This window comes from Danio rerio, chromosome 19 (assembly GCF_049306965.1).
Source record: "Danio rerio strain Tuebingen ecotype United States chromosome 19, GRCz12tu, whole genome shotgun sequence".
In the NCBI taxonomy this organism is placed as follows: Eukaryota; Metazoa; Chordata; class Actinopteri; order Cypriniformes; family Danionidae; genus Danio; species Danio rerio.
The window spans coordinates 11,434,555-11,457,500 of NC_133194.1; the positions used below are offsets into that span (position 1 = coordinate 11,434,555).

Sequence of the window (22,946 nt, forward strand, 5' to 3'; positions counted from 1 at the left end):
CTAAAAGATTATTTAGGAATATGAAAAAATATTTATTTGTACATACAAATGTGTCATCATCCATCATTAAAAAAGGAAATCTGATAAAACTTGTTTTAAAATAAGAACTGTAGCCTATGACCAAATAAAAACTCGCCTCAGTCAGTCAGAATTTAGCCACTTGAATAATTAAAAATTAAATTTGCCTTTGAGCCTTCTTCTATCAAAAATTTTCTTAATTTATTATGGCATAGCAGTCAAAAATGGGATAAATGAGCTCAAATAGGGGTCAAATTCTGGACATGTTAGTAATAGAGAGAAAATAAGAGTGTGTTAGTGACAAGAGTTTATAAAACCTATAAATATATGATAAATTTGGGCTATTTCATTTTTAGAGGTATTTTTACTGGGAAATCCTGACAATAGTTTGCATTATGTAAGATAAAACTGAATAAAAAGTAGTATTACACTTTTCAAATCTCTACAAACAGCGGTCAAAAATGGGATAAATGAGCTCAAATAGGGGTCAAATTCTGGACTTGTCAGTGGGTCTTTCAAACCACCCGAACTCCCCTGGCTACGGGCCTGAGTAATTTGTAGTTAGTCGATTAACCACAGTAAAAATAGAAGCTAGCGGTTAAGTTTTACTTTCAAGGGTCAGTAAATTACCCTAAGATGCTGTAAATCTGGACAGCATGAGGAGGAGAAGACCATCGCCGCTTAACTAAATGAGATTTACAGAAATCCCTCTCTTTTAGACACTAATAGTTGACATCAATACACAGGTTGAGTGTATTATTCTGGAACACCGTGTTTGTTTTGTGCACTCAAAGATGAAAATCATTACTGTACTACGCTGAAAAAAATGATTTCTGCAAAACTGTTGCAGGCGGTTCATTCTGCTGTGGCGACCCCAGATTAATGAAGGGACTAAGCCAAAAAGAAAATGAATGGATGGAAACTGTTGCAAACAATTTATATGGGTTGAATTTAAACAAACAGATTAAATGTAGTAATGTTCAACTTAATTTGTTTGTTTAAATTCCGCCCAAATAAATTGTCCACAAACACTTTAATTAAAAAAGGAATCATCTTTGAATCATCTTTTTAGTGTATTTATTAATATAAAATAAGTAAAAAATGGTAATAATTTTACAGTCAAAGTTTACACATTTTAATATTACACATGACTGTGTATTTTTTTAAGGTATTTGTCATGTCACAAATCATTTAGCTGAAACAGGGAAAGTGTAAAAAACGATGAAAATAGGGTTATAAATAGGAGAACAGAAACAGGGCAGATCATTATGAAATGTAAATCTGTTTCTGGCTGAGCCCTGTGCAATCTTGCATAATTGACTTATCCTAATATGGAGAGGCAGCACCTCCTTCAACACTGGATCATTACTCAGACACACTCTTCCTTCATTACTTGCCCCTTCATTCTTCATCCTTGGATCACTAGCACAGGTAAGCATGCAGTTATATATCTCTTTAAAGTTTACTTCTACTAACTGGCATAGTGATTTTAACCAGATATGTGTTAATGTTAATCACTTATCATTAATATTTTTAGTTTGTGGCTTATATATCTTATACATTTGATTTTCTTCTGAGGTTGTTTTCATTTATTAATTATCATGTCTTAAGTTCATTTCTACATGTTGTTCTAGCTACATTAAAAGAATCATTGCAATCAACTTATTGTAGACTAAATTTACACTTACATTTAATCATTTGGCACTCTTTAATCCAAAGTAACTACCATAGAAGTAATCCAAACAACATGGAATTAAAATGACAACTTCCCTGTTAGTCAAATGAACTATAAAAGTTATAAATACTTATAAAACTGTTTGTCATAGGAGAAAAATAGAAACTAGAAAGGAAATAAAATGTTGTTATTAGAAAGTCTGAGCAAATTTTATTAAAATTAAGAGTAGAAAGTGCAAAAACATGTTAGTAATAGAGAGAAAATAAGAGTGTGTTAGTGACAAGAGTTTATAAAACCTATAAATATGTGATAAATTTGGGCTATTACATTTTTAGAGGTATTTTTACTGGGAAATCCTGACAATAGTTTGCATTATGTAAGATAAAACTGAATAAAAAGTAGTATTACACTTTTCAAATCTCTACAAACAAAAATGATGAACATTGCCTCTAATTTATCAGTAGATAATGTATGTATGAGAGATTGCCTTAAGAGAATATTTACAGAGATAGTTTACTCCCCAAAATTATTTCATTACTATTTACCTACCATAAAGTTTTTCAAATCTGTGTGAATTTCTTTAAGTAAAAAAGGGGGAATATATATATATATATATATATATATATATATATATATATATATATATATATATATATATATATATATATATATATATATATATATATATATATATATATATATATATATATCTCAAAACACCTTTATGTTTAACCATTTTGGAACCTGCATGGATTTCAATGGACATCACGATAAATTGTGTGTTTTTTTTGTTTTGTTTTTTGGTCCTGGGGCAGTTCAACAGTTTTAAAGCATGATGTCTATGATATTGTATGTTTTTCATTCAAACAAATGGCATTAATGTCCACTATGCTGAAGAAAAGCATTGCAGCACTTTGTTCCAACACAACAGCAACACAGCAACGTTTTTAATAATTTTATTCACATTTATTAACATGTTGCCAATATTTCATATTGTATAGAAAAAAATGATTCCTTTTTATAAATGAAGTTAAAAAGGGTTGTAGAACAGCAGGCTTTGAATCTGGATTTTTAAAAATGTGTCTGTCCATTATGACCAATGGGTTTCAATGTTAAAAATGTCTGTTTTTTGTAATTGACAGTGGTTTAAAGGAATAGCTCACCAAAAATTAAAATATAATCACTATTTTATTTACTCTCAAGGGTTTACAAACACTTATTAGTTGTTTTTTCTTCTGTTGAACACAAAAGAAGAAAGCTGAAATCTTTAACCATTGACTTCATAGTTAAATTACCATAGAAGTCAATGATTACATGTTTTTAGCTGTCTTCAAAATATCTTATTTTGTGGTTAACAGAAGAAGTAAATATTGTTTCATTTTTGGGTCAGTACCTGTATGGGAGACCTCATGGGAAAACTAGGTTGCTTTTGGAAGTGGTGTTAGTGAGGCCAGCAGGAGGCACTCAACCTGCAGTCTGTGTGAGCGAAGGGGACACTATAATGTCAGTGAGCATCATATTTCAGATGAAATGTTAAACCGAGGTTCTGACTCTCTGTGGTCATTAAAAATCCCATGGTACTCCTCGGTGTCTTGGCCAAATTCCCTCCATCGGCCTTTATCCATCATGGCCGCCCAATCACCCCCTTCCACAGAATTGAGTCTATCACTGTTTCTACACTCCACCAATAGCTAGTGTGTGGTGAGCGCACTGGTGCTGTTTTCCTGTGGCTGCCCTCGCATCATCCATGTGGATTTTGCACACTGGTGGTGGTGTGGAGAGACTCCCCTCATGATTGTTAAGTGATTTTGTGTATGGCCATAGACAATAAATGCACTATATAAATACACATTTCATTACATTTTTGGGTCATCCTAATCTATTGCTTTAAGTGCAACAAACCATCAATGGTTCAGTCTTCACCACTTCAGCACTCAATTGTCAATCTCTTCCCTCTCACTCAGACAGAAGTCATGGGAAACGCACAGAGCGGAGGGATTCCCAGAGAAATCCTGGATGACCTGAAGCTCACCACCAGGTTCTCCGAATCTGAGATCACCCAGTGGTATGAGAACTTCCAGAAGCAGTGTCCTACAGGTCGCATCACACTGCAGCAGTTCGAGGAGATCTACGGTAAATTCTTCCCTGACAGCGATGCCACCACTTACGCCCAACACGTTTTCCGCTCCTTTGATGCCAATGACGATGGAACGTTAGACTTTAAGGAGTACGTTGTGGCTCTTCACATGACCTCCTCGGGCAAGTCCACCCTAAAGCTGGAGTGGGCCTTCTCACTGTTTGATGTGGACAAGAACGGTTACGTCACAAAACCTGAAGTGATTGAACTCAGCCAGGTAAGGAAATTATTAGTTTATCCTACATAAAGTGTACAAGAATGGGATGTTGGACAAACACTACTCTACAGATATACTCTGTTTCTAATATATCTGTCATACACTCAAAAAAAAAAAAATGACTCGTTCAAACTACTTAATATTACTTAAATTAGTTGGAACAACACACATTTTTTAGGGGGCAATTTAAAATATTTTAAGTTCAAACCACTTAAATGAGTAACAATGATTAGGATAACTTAAACGATTTGTGTTTGGACAACATGAAGGAATTGTGTGGAACCTAACATTTTTTTTTACAGTGTAGACCAGGGTTGGCCAATCCTGTTCCTGGAGATCCACCTTCCTGCAGATTTCAGTTGCAACCCTTATCAAACACACCTGTCTGTAATTATCAAGTGGGTTTTAGGTCCTAATTAATTGGTTCAGGTGGGTTTGATCAGGGTAGGAGCTAAACTGTACAGGAAGGTAGATCTCCAGGAACAGGATTGAGCACCCCTGGTGTAGACCATGCTTAAATTGCGATATTGTGATATCAAGCAGATACCTCAAACCTCATTGGTTAAACAAATATGTACTTCCGCTCCCAAATTTCTTATTCGATGTTTGACGTAATCTCAACTGAAACATGAGGAGGGGGTGGGACATAGAGTAGCTCCTCCCTTTAAAAAAAAACAGGCAATAGCATTTTGTTTCATCACAGCTTTATCAGTGTGACTAGTTGAGCTCAAGCGCATCAAATAAAAAGTATGTTGAAGGGGTGGGGCATGTCAGATACTAGAGAGCATTTGATTGGTCAAAAGACTTGATGAGAAACTGAAGTATGAGGTGACCTGAAAAAAAAAACGTTGATCCTTGTAGGCGGAAATGACAAACTGCAAGCTTTGCATATAAGGTTTATATCTTCTAAACACAACTTTTTCAAGAAGGGTCTGGATGCAGACCTGGTGCAGTGCAATCTGAGCTGCATCCAATGCTTTTTAATGGGCTCACCTAACCCCACCCCTGACCCTACCCATCACAGTGACATCACTCACTCCATTTGAGTGCATTGTGTCTTACATTGCATCGCTAAGTGATGCAATCTCAGCTTGCATCATTAAGGCTGCGTCCAGATACTGTTGACTTTTTCACAATTTTTGAGAGCATCTTACGTACACAGTGATACTAACATCTAAAAAAACTTTATTTTCATTTCACAGGACCTTTAAAGCCAGAGTATTAGTGAAGTGAAGAGTAACACCATTTTATTTAGATATTTAAAAATCTATTTAACAATGCTGATAAAATATTGTTAGTGTAAACCTTTTCTGGCAGTAAAAGTTCCATCACAATCACCGTTGAGAAATCAATGGTCAGTTTTTCATACTTCTAATTTAGTAATTCTTAAATAAGTCTTTTATACTTAATATCTGGAAAAAAATGAACGTCATGGTTCTAATTTGTTGTCATCAGCAAAGTTTAGTGTTGTGTAGACTTGCCTAATCTCATAGAATTAAGTTAAATAAGTTTAAAAACACAAAACCATTTGTGAACACGTATAGACAGAACAATTTTCATTGACGCTTGTCAGAGAAAAAAACGTGATCAAAATGGTTAATGCATTTGTGAATACATTAAGATAAACAATACTAACACAAACTCTGCATATGGTGCAAATTGACGTCAAAATACCATTGCTTGGACAAAAGCTTATTTTCCGAATCCAAGGTGAAATCTATTAAATCAGATAAATTTATCATCTGGAACCAATTTCTAAAATCATGTTAATTGTTTGTAGGGCTGTTGCGATACTGGAATTTGCTACCAATCAATACTGTAATTTTAAAAACATCCATTTCCTGCTAACATTTAAGCGCTGTTGAGCACGTTCTTAAACAGCACTGATTTGCCATTGTGTTGATTTGCCGTGAAGGTCATCAGTTCACTGAACTCACCGCTGTTTACTGAGTGGGACACTGGAGCAGTTTAAAGGCGTGAAGATCAGCTGGTTTGTCTATAAGCTGACATACAAGCGATTCTCTGATGAATCACGGCTTTATGGACGTTTTTAAAATTCCAGTATCGTGACAACCCTAGTTGTTTGTTATATGTTGTTATCATTGTTTTGGACTTAGCGATTCTTGTAGAATTAATTAAAACTATTTTAAATACTTCATAACTATTGTAAAACAACACTGACACCCTTTGTGAATACTATTAGATAAGAAACACTAACAAAAACTTGATGTAAAATTTATTTTTTGCCAACAAAATCCAACCATTTATGAAAATACAACTCTTTAAAGTCAGGTAGATTCTGGTGGACTGGTGGATTTAAGCATCCACCATCTTTCAAAAGTGTTTCTTTTTGTCGTTGTTGAAATTTGTGACTACTCTTGTTCAGGTCATTGTGAGGAAGGGTGAATAAGTTCTCTGTCCAAACTTTGCTGGTCATACAAATTCGCTTGAAATCTGCAAGATTTTTTAATTGAGTTGTTCTTCATACATTGCAACACTACTAACGGAACAACTGCCTGCAAAACGTCATCAAAAAGTTACAGTTTTTTGAATGCGTCTCAGATTCAGAGTCAGGTCGTTTTGACTGGGACGATCACAACACAAAGAGCATCAAACATCAAACTGACCTAAGATCAGCGATTAGAGTGACATCACCCTTAAGCTGAAGCTCTATAAGAACTGATTGCGGCGAGAGGTTGAAGGATTCATTGGTGGGCACTGTGAGAGAGATAATCCTCAATATGCAATCAGGATTTAAGAGCACGGGCACGGGGGAGATTCAATGACACGTCAACTTATAAGCCTTCTTCTCAGTAATGGCTGATCAATGTCCTAGGGAGTAGAGTAGGGTGTTGGGCAGAGATGTTGTACTGTAGTTTAGATGAATCAAGAGAACAGATATCCTATGATCCCGAGGTTAACTTCCATTCAAAAATAAACTACTGTACAGTGTAATATTATGTCACGGAAGGTTTTTTTGAACTATGGAATATGGGAATGCATATATATCTCATGTCTCTGCTTTTTTCTTGTGAAGTATGAGTAACAAAAATTATTTTATATGCACACAGACTTAATTTTCAGAAAGCCAGCACAAGTGCTTCTGGGGAACTGACTTTCCATTACAAAATCTCTATGTTTAAGATCTAACTTCTTTAGAAATCAGTGATCTTCACTGCCTGATAGATATACGATATAAAGTGGGTCTCAGACTGGACAAGAAGAACTGCATTAAATGTAATTTTTCCATGCCATGTCTTTAAAATATTAACATTTATTTTACCTTTAATTAGAATTTTTAATGAAGTTTCTGTGCTAGCCTGCTGCTACCGACGGTAGTGTTTACATGGTCTCTTATCTCGTTTTATGCTTGAACAACTAATTGAATACCTAAGTATATTTACCTGGATTTATTTTAATTAAATTACAACATTGGTGCTGTAAAGGGAACTCTATAAAATTGAAAATAGTCACATTAACCTTTCACAGGAAGTTGAAAAACGTTAGCTGTGCATATTCCTCATTGAGGTGCGCGTCAAAGTGGGGGTCTGCTGTTTTTCCCATTTGCAGTAGTTTTAATGTTATGCTGACTTGACTGTGAAAGAACGAGCTGGTTCAGTTTTGACACAAGTCACACAAAAACACTTCAAAAATCCATATAATTGACATAAGCTTTTGCTCCTCCATATTGTCTCCAAACTATAGTCGTTCGGTCAATACAGAAAATACAGCCAATATTTTGAATTGTCTAATTAAGGCTACATGTGCATGACAATGATGTTGCCACAATGGAAAAGGTTTTTTCCTTGCGTTTTGAAAAAGTTTTACGTCTATGACAAAGTTTCAAAATGATCTGCAGATAGGAAAATTTGCCAAAAACACCATATGCCAGGAGATTATTTGGCGTTGTCACCCAATTAGTAAACTTTGGTGGTCGTGTCTATGAATTATTCTCCTAGTGTGTAGCTTCTCCGCTTTTAATTGTCATGTGTAAAGTAATCCACACGTTGCTGATTAACCGTTAGGAAACATTTAAGCAACAACAAAACAACATAATTGTTTTCAATGTCGGGAATATCATTTTAGGTGTTAACATGGACTTAAAAACATTTTTTATTATGTTTTTAATATATCCATTTTTAGTCCCTAATTTGTTTCGTTTTTATGATCTCAATCTTACATTTTAGCACAATTTGCTCATCTCATTCACCCCACATTTAAATACGTGAAGTAGGAACCTTTCCTCATGAGATCGGGCTGGTAAGCACACACTGCAATTTTTTCATCAGCTGCTGATTGACAGTTTATACTGTTTGTCAGCTAGTTATAATTTGAGGTATCACAATGATATAGTATATTAATGAAATAAATAAAGGTACAAAACCTGCCACTGGAGTGGTTCCTTTTTTAAAAGGTACACATATGTACACAAAACATATGCACCTTAAAGTTACATTGTAATACCTAAAAAGTACAAATGTGTACCTCATAGTACCTTAAACATACAAAAGCATACCAAAAAGGTACAACATTGTACTTTTAAGGTGCAAATGTGCACATTTAAGGTACAAAAGTGTACCATTTTAAAGGTGATGAAGTTAATTACTGAATCCCAGTTAATTCTGAGAGTGTGATAATAAAAGTAAAATCATTATTGCAATTGTAGCTATAGTACATTTTTGACTAATATTAAAATATTGTTTTATATACAGTATTTGTAATAAAATTAGATTTTCTGTATGTTGAATTTTTTACTATTTTCAAAAATGTAAATGTGGACTGAATCATTGAATTGAAATTCAATTCATTTACTATTTCACAAAAGGTCATTAAAAGTTCATGCAGATTTAACTTTTGGGTTAGAAGACTGCACCAGGTATCCCTGTGCTCTTTATCTTGCCAAAGCTCTTAAGCAAGATTGACACAGCTGGCGCTATTTCATCCATTTGTTTTGACTTATTGTTAGGTAACTTAAGCTATATTGGGGTGAGCTGAATCAGCAATGCAAACAAATTAACGAACAAGCTAAGCTTGAAGAAAAGAGTAAGATTGAAACATACAGGGATCTGAGGGAACGCAAGGAGAGACACGTTACAGCTAAGCTAAGCTTGGATTAGAGAACAAAATAACAGATTTGGAAATACGCCACTTGTGTAATAAGATGTTATCCAAAGAATAGGTTCAAAGTGTTCAACTATAACATCCCCTCAAAAGTGCATCTAGCAGTCACCCTAGGTGAAATAATAATAATAATGTTTTATTAAAGGAATTACATCCTAACATGGAAAATGTTGAGATTTATTAAAACAAATTGACAAAGTCTTTGTGGCACAGCCATATGCGTGAATCTATAATTACAGATGCCATTTCAAAATGTGAAAAACTGTTTAGAATTTTTTTCCAATTTGATACTTAAAACTTTTAGTTTTAGTAATTAAGTGGATTTCAAACACAGTGGAATGAACCACCAACTTATCCAGCAAACACAGCGAACACCCTTTCAGTTGCAACCCAGCACTGGGAAACGCCCATACACTCACATTTACAGACATACACTACGGCCAATTTAGCTTATTCAGTTCACTCATAGACTGTGGGGGAAACCAGAACACCTGAAGGAAACCCACCCGAACATAGGGAGAACAGGCAAACTCCACACAGAAATGCCAACTGACCCAGCTGGGACTCGAACCAGTGACCGTTTTGCTTAGTGTTGACAGTGCTAGTGCTAACCACTGAGCCACTGTGCCAACTGTGTTACATCAGTTTTATATTTTAAAGGCAACAGTTTTGCCAAGTTTAAACTTTTTCAACTATTTTAGCTCGTTTGCTACTGCTAAGAGCACATGGCACTAATTCAATCATGAGTAAAAGACTATTAAACAACCCACAGCAATAAGGTCGCTGGTTCAAGCCTCGGCTGGGTCAGTTGGCGTTTCTGTGTGGAGTTTGCATGTTCTGCCTGCGTTCACATGGGTTTCCTCCAGGCGCTCTGGTTTCCCTCACAGTCCAAAGACATGCGGTACAGGTGAATTGGGCAGGCTAAATTGTCAGTGTATGAGTGTGTGCGTGTGTGATTGAGAGTGTGTGCGGATGTTTCCCAGAGATGGGTTGCGGCTGGAAGGGCATCCTCTCCGTAAAAACGTGCTGTATAAGTTGGCGGTTCATTCCGCTGTGGCGATCCCGGATTAACAAAGGGACTAAGCCGAAAAGAAAATGAACGGTAACCTTTTTTTTTTTACTTTTTTTTTTTTTTTTTTTTACGAAGTAAATCTTGGTGTAGAAACTTATTTTCTCAGTGGCCACACATACCTTTCAATGCTTCAGATCTTAAAAGTGAGGGCCATTGTCATAATTTCCTATACCTTCCATAATTGTGGGAGATAATTACTTAAATTTATAGGGAAAGTACAGTACAGAAACAGAACTGACACAAGATGTATGTTTTTATAAGATACAAGTTATTTTTAAACCATTTCATTTATTCTAATTAGAAAAAATTACCATGTTAATACATTAATTAATGAAATATGTGACCCTGGACCAAAAAGTTAAAATATTTATAATATACAAAAGGATTATATTTGGCTGAGATGCAGCCATATATGCTGGAAGTAGAATTGCATTTTCACCAATACACTGTGGGAAAATTTAATGTGTATTAAAAAAAAGTCAAATGTATAGCAAAAAAGGTTAAATGTATTTGTATTGTACTGATACTGAGTTACATTAATTAAATTAGAAAAAATATTTTCAGTTTTATTTAGCAACTTACAGCAATACATTTTGTATGTAATTTGTATGTTAAAAGTGTAATTGGAAATGACAAATGTAAATTATTTAAATGAATTTTCATTTTGAGCAAACTTTGCATATTGTCTTGGAAAAGGCTAATTAAAAAAAACATTGCCGTCTTTGGTATTGCATTCCCATTTTACATATTAGATTTCAAAATTACTTTTGCTACTTACATGCTTCCATACATTTAGGCTTTTCCCACAAATTTTACAATAATAGAAAAAAATACACCGTCTAGTTCACACAAGAAAAAATGTGGACCTTGGACACCTTTGGGGCTAAAACGTAAGCATACATTTTGGCCCCAATGACCTTCCATACAAATGTACCTACATTTATACAATCACATCATGTGATGATGATTTTGCTTCAGATGTCACTCTGATAAACTCAGCAAGTTAATTTAAGCCAGACACCTAGTAATTTGATCAAATTGTCTCTGATTTTTCTGATCAGGCCATTTTCAAACTCATCCCCAAAGACAAGCAGACAAGTCTTCCCAACGATGAGAGCACGCCAGAGAAAAGAGCAGAGAAACTCTGGGCCATCTTTGACAAAAAGGACAACGGTAAGAAAACTATCGGACTGCTTTATTCAATATTAGCACATTAACAACGTTAATAAACCCAATTCTCTTTCACTCCTGCAGAACGAGTGGCAGAGGGGGAGTTCATTGAAGCCATCCAGTCAAGCGATGATGGTCTACGGCTCATTCAGTATGATCATAAATGAGCCAGCATAATCATTATCCTATAACGCGAGTTTTTTTTTTTCATGCTTGAATGTATGTGTATTTGTTGCTTATTAAATGTGTTAAAGGTTCACCATCATAAAGGTGCTGTCTGTACAGTTTTGACTCTTCTAATTCATAAAAAATACCACAATATGTTAGCAGATATAAGGAATATAATAAATTAACATACTACTTTATCTGAAAAACAATGCTATAGTCAGTTATTCTCCTTTGAAAATGTACATTCTGTATTGCTATGTCTGTCTTTGTTTTGGTCTGTGTAACTCCACCCACTGCCAGTTTACCTAATTCTATTTTGGCACTCCAGGTTGCCATGTTGGGAAAAAACCCTCCCCACTCCAAGTGTATCTGTGGACTGCAATAGAGGGGCGTAACATGAAGGGGGCGTGACTTACAGTTGTAAGTTAGAGGCGTAACATGCAGTTATCAAGATCCCTTTGACCCATGGCAGATGTCAATGAGATGTTGTTAGCAAGATGGTGGAAATACTTTCCGAAGAACATTTTCAGCAAATGTTTTCATATTCTCCACATTTATTCATAACATATTCATTTGCTATATTATTATTTTCATTCGTTCATTAAGCAACTGTACTCACTGACTTCCACTGTTGCCAACTATTTTCAACAAAAAGGCACTTAGCTGTGCCTGAAAAGTCGCTAAAAGTTGCTAGATTACATCATACATTAATTTGCATATTACTGACGTCATCACGTTCTACCATTTCTGTTTGTTTAACAGCCTACGGTCAATAAAGGGGTATTTATATTTGCACTACACTTTGTGTAAGCATGTCAATTTAACTAAATTTATTGCTGTTTGGATACAGCATATCATAGATGTGTGGTGAATTTGCAGTAATCTCTCAGGCGTAATAAACTCAGACAAGTTCTGAAATTGTCACTTAAATCTCTTTGATTGTGAACAATAAAAGAATAACCGGTCAAGTTATATTGTTAAAATAAAGAAGAAGCAGATCGGTTTGACTGTACAAGAGAAATACCTTAACACTTCCGGTGCTAAATCATTTGCCGTCAGTACGCAGAGGGGGGATCTGCAGGTGGGAGAGGCTGCTGTACGAAGACTGGGCCGCCTGTCAGTGCTCAGAGCCGGGGGAGGGGCTGATGGCATCACCTGCAGCTCGTTAAGAAGGGTAACGCCCCATTCACACGGGGCTTCAGCGCCAACGCTTCCTATTTACTTTGAATGGGTGATGTCAGGCGTTGCCGAACTGCATTGTGGATCCATCGGCACCACTTCAGAGGCGTTGCTCGGCGCAGAAGTTGGGACTAGTTCAACTTTTCAAGCGTTGACGGAAGCGTCAGCCAATCAGATTGCTGAATGCAAATACACCAGTTAGACAGTGGCCTATTGCTGACAGAATTTCATTGGCTGATGCTGCTATGACGATCGCGGCAACCTTAACTTCAGACATGCCTTCAGTCAAGCGTTGACCCTGAAGCCCCTGTGAATGGGGTGTAAGGACGGAAATGACAGCCTATAAAAATCTCCAGTAACACACAAAAAAGTCACCAGATTTGTCGCTAGTAGCTTTTTTGAAAATTTGTCGCTAAGGGGGGGTCTGAAAAGTCGCTAAATATAGTGACTAAGTCGCTAAGTTGGCAACATTGCTGACTTCTTCACCTGTTTTGGCATGACAGTTAACCTACTCAACGTTGCCCTCCTGTGGTTGTAAATAACAGTACAATGACCCCATGTATAATGATAGAAATTAGGTCTGAACCTGTCGGATCCCATCGGGTTTCTTCAGGTTTGGGCAAACATCTTCAGCTCTAATATAGACGTTAACAACTGTGATGGTTGGGTTCAGGGTTGTGGAAGGTTTAGACACCATTAACTGTGATGGTTGGGTTTAAGTGTCGACGTTAATAACTGATGTACAGTGTCATATTGCCGACAACATAGCTTTTACATGTGGGTCTCCGTAACTTGAAGTTACGCCTCTAACATACTACAAGTTACACCTCTTCATGTTACGCCCCTGTCTTGCAGTCCGCAGACAGACCCTACACTGAATTTGGACTGCAATACCTAGTTCAACCACAAGATGTCAATCCTACATACTGCACCTTTAAATTTGAGTGCCGCCATTTTATAAGCAATATGTTAATTTTGTTTTTGTGTCATGAACATATTTGACTTTTTGTCATGCGTTTTGTTGTGATTTAGAGCTTTATATGCTTTTCACCTTGTTTAAAGTCTACTTTTATTTTGATAGTCTTAAAGTGAACAATCGTTCTATGGAAGTTGATACTTAAAAACATTTGTTTAGGTAATCTTTGATCCAAATCTGGTGACGGGTTGGGTGAAATACACCTACACCCCTCAAGTTGTTAATTTATTGCAACTGAAAGATGAGAGGAGGAGCAAAAAATAAGACCCCGCCCCCTACTGAATATTAAAACGTCATCCTACTGTCATTAAAGTCTGCAGCAAACTATAGTTTCATGCAGATTTTAATCGCATACCTTATATGATCATTCGTAATTAGTTTTGGATTATAGTTTGTAGGTTCATGTTCAGTTGATGTGCTGTTGATTAGTCTCACAAATGGGTTTTGATGGAAATAGTCATGTTAAATTTGTTTGATAATTCTCAATGTGTTGTTGATTTCATTCAAACAAGATTTTTATGGTTTATTTTTTGCACTACATTACATTTGTTTCTAACAGTATTATTTCCTTACAGTTGTGTAAATATTACACAATCAAAAGTAATTTGAATGATTATATTTTTTGTTATTTCTTGATTTGAATATTCAAGTTTTGGCCTGGTTTTGAATATTTAAGAATTTGTGTGTGTCTGCTTGTATTATAACTTGAACATGCTTCCTATCTTCACCATAAACAAGACTACGAAACATAAGAAAAAGCTCTTGTCTCTTGTGATTGTGGTTTTCTTTTTCCCGTTTCTCATTCTGTCCGTCTCTCACTTGATCTCTGTCTCTTACTGGGGAGATTATTCACATAATCTTCTGTCCAGCTTTTGAAAGCATCTGTCTAAAGCTGCAGGAATTCTTCTGTTTTTTGTAATCTGTCCATCAAGTCATCTTGTACAGTATACTCAGATTACGTGATACATTGTGCTTGGTGCTTTTATTTAAAAAATGTATATGTACACACACACACACACACACACACACACACACACACACACATATATATATATATATATATATATATATATATATATATATATATATATATATATATATATATATATATATATATATATATATATATAGTGAATAATGAGAAAAGTCTTTGAGAACAAAACATGATCCAAACTAAATCCACCCAAAATTCCTGGAGATAAATCTCCAGATCTGAACTCCCAGTATTGAAAAAGCCTTTTATTTTTTATTAAATATTTTACAAACAGTTAAAGAAACAGCACAACCTGCAAATTATTATTATTTTCTTCTTCCTCAGACATTACCTTTCAGTTGTTTTAAGATGTAGCTTTTTTCCTTGGTACAAAAGTAGGCTTTTATGATTTTCTTTTTGCAACAAAACTAACCAAACATCCAAAACAATGCTGTATGCTTGGCTGAACATGCAAATACACCTATTGTATACAATGGCTTCTTTATTTGAAGGAAAATTTGCAACGCCTTTATTAAACTGTAATGGATGTAACATTTATTCTGAGAAAAGTATGCACACTGGTGTGCAGCATGCATCTACTTTTAATGGTTGCATCTTGTGACATCATGTCCTGTTTCTGATTTAGTTCAGATTTTTTGTTATTTGTTTTAGTTATATTTGAAATCCCAGTTTGTTTGTTTTTTTAATAATGTAACACACAAACATAAATCAAATTAGTTTAAATTGAGCCAAATTCTTTTAGAATACATAATAGAATAAAGCTAGTCCAGTGTACCACGGCCTAGAGGAAAACCACATTGTTCCTTCTGGATCCTAGGTTCAACCATCGGCCGGATCCTCCTCTCCTGTACCCTGGCATAGACTTTCCCAGGGAGGCTGAGGAGTGTGAGCCCCCTATAGTTGTAGCACACCCTCCAGTCTTCCTCCTTAAAAATGGGAACCACTACTCCAGTCGTCCAGTGCAGAGGTACTGTCCCTGACCTTCATGCGATATTGTAAAGACGTGTCAACCAAGACAACCCCACAATATCCAGAGACCTAAGATACACAGGGTGAATCTCATCCACCCCCGCTGCTTTGCTATTGTGGAGCTTGCAAACTACCTCAGTGACCTCAGCTTGGGTGATGGGTGAGTCCACCCCTGCATCCCCAGTCTCTGCTTATTGAAAGACATGTCAGTTGGGTTTAGGAGATCCTCAAAGTATTCCTTCCACCGTCTGACAACAGACGAAGTTAACAGCTCCCCACTTCCGCTGTAAACAGTGTCGATGTGGAGCTGCTTTCCTATCCTGAGGCACCGGACAGTTTGCCACAATGTCTTTGAGGCCGACTGATAGTCTTACTCAATGTTCTCCCTAAACTCTACCCAAGTCTGAGTTTTTGCTTCCGCAAACGCCCATGCTGCAGCACACTTGGCCTGCCGGTACCCATTAGATGCCACTGGAATACTGCAAGCCAACCAAGCCCCGTAGGACTTCTTCAGCTTGACAGCATCCCTTACTTCCAGTGTCCACCACCGGGTTTGAGGATTGCCGCCTCAACAGGCACCACAAACCTTACAGCCACAGCTCCTTTACAGCCTCGCCAACAATACAGTCATAGAACATGGACCATTCGGTCTAAATGTCTCCCTCGGAATCTGGTCAAAGTTTTTCCGAAGGTGATAGTTGAAAATCTCTCTCACTTGAGGTTCAGCCAGATGTTCCCAGAGGACCCTCACAATATGCTTGGGCCTGCCAGGTCTGTCCAGCTTTTCCTCCTGCCAGGGTTCAAGGGAGTATGCCCAACCAGTCCACATGTGTTTTGTGGATTTGGAGGAGGCATTCAACCGTGTCCCTTGTGGCATCCTGTGAAGGGTGCTCTGGGAGTATGGGGCAGAGGCGCTCTGTTAAGGGCTGTCTCGTCCCATATGAACAGAGTTGGAGTTTGGTTCACATTGCCGGCAATAAGTCAAACTTGTTTCCAGTGCTTGTTTCCAGAATTTCAAAGCACAGCCTTGGGCTGGAGGGGGTCTAGGACCTGGGTCCACAGGATTTCATGTCTATTATTCGCAGTCGATGTTGTTCTGCTGGCTTCATCGAGCATGGACCTTCAGCATGCACTGGGGCGGTTTGCTGTTGAGTGTGACGTGGCTGAGATGAAAATCAGCACCTCCAAATCTGAGGCCACTGTGCTCTACTAAAAAAAATGGTGGTTTGCCATCTCCAGGTCGGAGTAAAGTCCTTACTTCAGGTGAAGGAGTTTGTTCACAAGTAAAGCTTGGTTTATATTTCTGCGTCAAGTGACCGGCGTAACCCACGGCGCATGCAACGTGTGTAGCTGTGCATTTATACTTTTGCGTCTCTGTTGGTCTGCATTAACACTACCGAAACACTAGTTGGCAGTGAGGTGTAAATGTTCCTCTGTGTCAAGTTTCTTCGCTGCTTTTTTGCTTTTCCTGAACATTTCCAGGATGTACAAGTGGTGCAAACTCGCTCATTTTGAGGTACGAAACCGGCAGACGTGCAACAACTTTAACTATGAGGTAAACACAAAAAAAAACTTTCCATCCGGAGCTCCTTCACAGGACTCCACACTTGTAAACAATTGCTCCATCAGGCTCGCACCATTCACGCGGCTCTCGGTCCCGTCCAGACTCGTCAGCTACCAAGCTGACCAATCACAGAGCTTGCGCTATGCGTCGTTGCGACGTGTAGTTAAATTTTTTAAGAGGTGCACGTCAGCGACACCGACGGCCACGGCGAAGGGCTATGCGTCAGCGCCGTAGCATACGCCGGCGTTTGACGCAGAAGTATAAATCAGCCTTAAAAGAAGGATGGAAAAATGTTGTGGTAAAGAAGAAGCTGAGCTGAAAGACAAAGCTCTCGATTTCCCGGTCAATCTATGTTTCTACTTTAACCTATGGTCATGAGTCCAAAAACACACAACATAAGTAAACTGAACGTACCAAATTGCCACCATAGTCGAGCTCTTAGTAAGCAGTATATCTCTCTATAGCACCCCTATATCCATCATTAGCCAGAAATAAGTCAGGGGGAGTTCATCAAGATCTACCAAAGCTCAAACTCCCCTCCTGCTAACGGGAGGGAGCCCAGCACCCGAGGATCTAATAAGTTCAGGGCTCTTTTCCAGGATGCCAGAATGTTGTTAAAGGATCACCAAAGATGTTTTTCCATATTTTATACATGACATGTTTCAGTTGTTTCTGAGCATGTAAAAGAGTCCTTCACAGTAAATGCTTAAGCAAAATATGGACGTTAAAAGGACAGTTCACCCACAAACAAAAAAATGGTTCCTCATGTGGGTTCCAATCTTCCATCTGCTGAACACAAAAGAAGATATTTTGAAGAATGTTGTAAACTTGTAACCAATGACACCCAAAGTAGAAAAACAACTACTATGGAAGTCAATAGTTCCAAGCTTTCAACAGTCTTCAAAATATCTTCTTTAGTGTTTAACACAAGAAAGATATTTAAAGTGAAAAGTAAACAAGTAAAAGGCGAGTAAATGATGACAGAATTTTCTTTCTTTCTTGTTTGAACTATCCCTTTAATTAAAAAAAAAGATATGCAAATGTGATCACTGATGGTACTGATGACGAAAAGCTTCGTTGTTTTTTTTTCTTTCTCCAAATGTCATTTCCCATTAGAGTCTCCTCAGCACATTTCATCGTTTCTCTCCCTCTCCAACGCTTCCTCCATCTCATCCATTTCTCTCTCGCAATCCTCGCATCCCTCTCTCCCACAGCCCCCCAATAGCACCAGCCCATGAGGACTCTTGGTGCCCACCATTCCCCCAATGGACCCTTCGTCTCTGGGCATCCACATGTTGTCGATGTACGCTCCCTGCTGGCTTTGCTGAACCAGCCGGCTGACCGAGTACAGGCTCTCTCCGCCGCTTGTGATCACCTCATCATAGGGAGGTGCGTGGTTGGCAGCTCGGGCTTCCTCCAGACGGACACGGGCACGGTGTTTCATCTCAATCAATGTTTTGGTGTAAGAGTTTAGTGTGAATACGGCCGCCGCCATGCAACAGCTGAAGGAGATCCAGGCCATTCTGTGGAAGAAGAAGAAATGGAAATTAATATTCAGATTCATAATCTCTATCTATCTATCTATCTATCTATCTATCTATCTATCTATCTATCTATCTATCTATCTATCTATCTATCTATCTATCTATCTATCTATCTATCTATCCATCCATCCATCCATCCATCCATCCATCCAACCCAACCATCCATCCATCCATCCATCCATCCATCCATCCATCCATCCATCTATCATCTATCTATCTATCTATCTATCTATCTATCTATCTATCTATCTATCTATCTATCTATCTATCCATCCATCCATCCGTACATCCATCTATCCATCCATCCATCCATCCATCCATCCATCCATCCCCAGGCGTATATTAATATAGCACTAGACAAAGGTATAAGGATACTCACGCAAATGACCAGCCGTAGTCCCAGGTCTGAGGTCTCCAGTCTTTGGGCCCAATGCTGACAGTCATCTGGAATACTGTTGTGTACATCATATGCGCCACCATTCCCATCATGCCTAAAATGGAGAAAGGTTATTATTCTGCTAGTTTAATTCTGTTAAATATCGATTATGAATAACATTTTCTTAAAGTTGGCATGAAAGAAATATGTTCTATTCTTATTTTTCTATGCATATAGTAGTGCTTGTTATAAATGATGCGTCTGTGCACATTATTTTCTAAACATTCTTTAATAATCTTTAATCAAATCTCGTAACCTTCCCTCCCCCATCAAAATGACTTTTCTTTACTTTTGGTCACATGGAGTGCATTGAGGGCGGGGCTATCAGTCTTTTAAGGGCTATTAGGGCATGTTTTGTTTTTAGCCTGATTTTGTCCATTTAATAATCTTTCTCTGTTTTGTTGGCATTACCCTCCTTCAAACAATCCAATCGGTTCCCAAAGGTTGAAATCTTGCAGCACCCTTCTTTTTTCTAACTTCAATACCATTTCAATTGGATGTACAGTAAAGTCAAAATTATTAGCCCCCCTGTGAATTAAAAAAATATATATTTCCCATATTTCATCCTGCTGTGTTTGGTGTTTTATTCGCGGCATGGTGTTTTCATTCTCTGCCTCTTAGTCTAGTTGGTTTCGGTTTCGGTTGGCACTGGAACATGCATGTCCCATCTGTGAGTGCACGGTAAGTGTTTTCATTTATCGTGTGCTTGTGTCTTACATTCAGTCTCCTGTTGATGTTGTGTTTAGCATGTGGTTCATGTGCCACACGCTTTAATGTTGTGTTTCACGTTAATGAGTTTTCTCATTGGCTGTGTGTTGTTTAGGTCCTAAACATGGCTTGTGTTGTGTTTTTGTACCATGTGCTTCCCTATCTATTGTCTTGTCCCATCCACCTGTTTTTTTTTTTAGGGTTTTTTCACCTTTATTATGACAGGACAGTAGAGATGTCAGAGAGGAAAGCATTAGGGAAGGATCGCCAAAGTACCTGGCACCAGGAATCAAACTCAGGTCGCCATGAACACATCGGTGCTATATGTCAGCGCACAGTACCACTAGGATATTGTTGCCAACTACCACCAACCTTGTTATCCTATTATGTATCATTATGTTCACCTGCCCGCTTGTCAGTTTTATTGATTTGCTTTCCCTATTTATTCTCAGAGCGTGTTCTGTCCTGTGCTGGTCCATCACTGTCTCCTTCGTGACTGTCATGCCAATCCCTGCCAAGTCAGGTCCAGTCAGTTTGTCTTGATTAGTGATGGGTCGTTCATGAACGATTCGTTCATTTTGAACGAATCTTCAATATGAATTGGGCAGGTAGTGCAGGTAGTATTGTTAATTTCAAGTCTTCATCTTATTGGCAGAAGCCAATCATACGCATTTAGAGCCGGAAAAAGAATTGATCCGCTCACCTCTCAAGTCCCCTATCGGGTCTGAGTCACTCGTTCATCACGGGCCAATCATACGTGTTTAGAGCTGGAAAAAGAATTGATCTGTTCATCTCTCGAGTCCTCTATCGGGTCTGAGTCACTAGTTCCTCACGGGCCAATCATATGCGTTTAGAGCCGGAAAAAAAAATGAACCGTTCATCTCTCGAGTCCTCGGGTTTGAGTCATTCTGTCACGTGATGAACGAACGATCATGGCTCCTATTGGCTTAGACTGTGTACATTGGTTAAGATTATATGTGACTGTCAGTGTAACATGAATGAACCCCTGACATTTAAAGACATGAAGAGGTGAGCTGAGCAAAGAGACAAAAATGCCTTCATAGACAAAAGAGCAGGTAAACATTGAATTATTATTTTCTCCTTCTTATAGTATTCTAGTTATGACTTTTTTGTCGTCCAATCAACCTTTTGGGCTAGTTGTAGATGTGTTTGGAAGCAATTCGTAACATTTTAATTATATTTTGGCAAATTGAACCAAATCAACGAAATGACTCAAAAAAGATTCGTTCATCTTGATGAACGAGACTCAAAGATCCGAGTCAGTAAAATGATCCGAACTTCCCATCACTAGTCTAGTCTATTTTTTTCTCCCCACAGGGTTGTTTAAGTTGTTTTGTTTGTTTTCTTTATGTAATAAAGGCCTCCTCTCTTTTACCCCAAGCCGTGACAAAATGTTTAACAGAGCCAGGTTTTTTTTACTGTACTTCCTATAATATTACTTTTTCTGGGGAAAGTCTTACTTGTTTTATTTCTGCCATAATAAAAGCTGTTTTTTTAATTAAAAAAATTAAAAACATTTTAAGGTCAATCTTATTAGCCCCTTAAGCAATATTGATTGTCTACAGAACAAACCACCATTATACAATGATTTGTCTAATTACCCTAACTTGCCTAGTTAATCTAGTTTAGCCTTTAAATTGCATTTCATGCCGAATACTAGTATCTTAAAAATATCTAAAATATGATGTACTGTCATCATGGCAAAAAAAACAAACAAACAAACAGTTATTAGAAATGGGTTATTTAAACTATATTGTTTAGAAATGCGTTGAAAAAACCTTTACGTTAAACAGAAATAAGGGGGAAAATATACAGGGGGAAAATAATTCAGGAGAACTAACAGTTCTTACTTCAACTGTATATAAAAATATGGTAAAAAGGACAATCTTAACTTCCGTTGCTGAATTTAAAGCTCTCAGACGCAAACGCACCAGACAGCACAGTGCAGATGGCAGCAAAAGCGTTGATCTTGAGCGCATACATCTCCTTATTCAGGCACAGCAGCAGCAGCTCCACCCACATCATCAGAAAACCCATGGCCAACAGGCTGATGTATGCAAACTCTGAGACCACCGAGAGCCACAGAACTCCTACAGGACACGGACAGAAGCAGGAAAAGCACTTTAATGTCAGTTTTAAGGGTTATTATGGATGTGCAGCTCACAATCATCTCACCTTGGGTTTCTCCAGGGGTCAACTCAATGAAACTCCGACATTTCTCACCTGTGAATAATAAACACTGTTTGGCAGATGTCTTTTGGGGTGATAGATCTATTTTTCTACAACCACAAAATCTGAAAAAGTTGGGACAGTATGGAAAACATGCATAGGAGCATTCTTCAGAAGCATAGAGGGCCAATTTGCCAACAAATACATGAGAAAATTATTGAAATGTTTTAAAACACTGTTCCTTAAAGAAAGATATATAGACATTTGGATATTTCACCTACAACAGTGCATAACATTATTAAAAGATTCAAAGAATCTGGAGGAGTTTCAGTGTGTACAGGAGTGTACTGTCAAAACTGTACTGTGCCACAAGGAAGCCCTATGTTAACAGTGTCCAGAAGCACTGTCAACTTCTCTAGGCTTTGAGGAATCTGGAATAGACAGTCACTCAGTTGAAACGTGTACTGTGGTCAGATGAATCAGTATTAAAGTTATTATTTTGAGAACAAATAATGAGACAATTTGAGTTGAGAACGGAATTGAGCATCAAGGCCTGACAGTGTAAACGGGGCCTAACATTGTGAAGCATTTTGCCTTGTTCCTCATTTTCATTCAGTGCCACCTAGTCTGACCTCTCGCCTGTATTTTGACCCCGATTACTGGATTTCCCTTGGTATACTGTTTTGCTACTGCTTTTGACCCTTGCCTGCCTTAATAAACTGCATTTGAGTCCACAAGTCTTTTGTCAGTGTCACTTCTTAACAGTGTCAGTGCCCTCTGTCAAGGTAACTTGCACTTCTGTAATGGC

At 37.7% G+C, this 22,946-nt stretch overlaps 2 protein-coding genes across 8 annotated transcripts in view; one reads left to right on the forward strand and one right to left on the reverse strand.

Moving 5' to 3' along the window:
- Nucleotides 1-1,377: 1,377 nt before the first annotated feature.
- rcvrn3 (recoverin 3) lies at nt 1,378-14,491 on the forward strand. The gene is made up of 4 exons (NM_200825.2): nt 1,378-1,449; nt 3,658-4,047; nt 11,302-11,413; nt 11,495-14,491. Exons 2-4 carry the CDS (start codon nt 3,667-3,669, stop codon nt 11,575-11,577), a joined length of 576 nt encoding a protein of 191 aa, NP_957119.2. The 5' UTR covers nt 1,378-1,449; nt 3,658-3,666; the 3' UTR covers nt 11,578-14,491.
- Nucleotides 14,492-18,255: 3,764 nt separating this feature from the next.
- Nucleotides 18,256-22,946, reverse strand: part of si:ch211-232m10.6 — an 18,116-nt gene continuing 13,425 nt past the window's right edge. For all 7 annotated transcript variants that reach the window (XM_073931075.1, XM_073931076.1, XM_073931078.1 and 4 more), the window contains 4 exons: nt 22,145-22,192; nt 21,901-22,059; nt 19,184-19,295; nt 18,256-18,783 (listed from right to left, as the gene is read on the reverse strand). In XM_073931075.1, the coding sequence (XP_073787176.1) occupies nt 18,384-18,783; nt 19,184-19,295; nt 21,901-22,059; nt 22,145-22,192 (719 nt within the window). In that variant the 3' untranslated portion in view covers nt 18,256-18,383. The remainder of the gene's footprint in view (nt 18,784-19,183; nt 19,296-21,900; nt 22,060-22,144; nt 22,193-22,946) is intronic.

Bases quoted from the DNA above. Each gene is read 5' to 3' on its own strand.
- rcvrn3 (NM_200825.2), top strand. From the start codon at position 3,667: ATGGGAAACGCACAGAGCGGAGGGATTCCCAGAGAAATCCTGGATGAC. The intron at 4,048-11,301 runs GTAAGGAAATTA...TTTTCTGATCAG, and splicing joins AAGTGATTGAACTCAGCCAG to GCCATTTTCAAACTCATCCC. The intron at 11,414-11,494 runs GTAAGAAAACTA...TCACTCCTGCAG, and splicing joins CTTTGACAAAAAGGACAACG to AACGAGTGGCAGAGGGGGAG.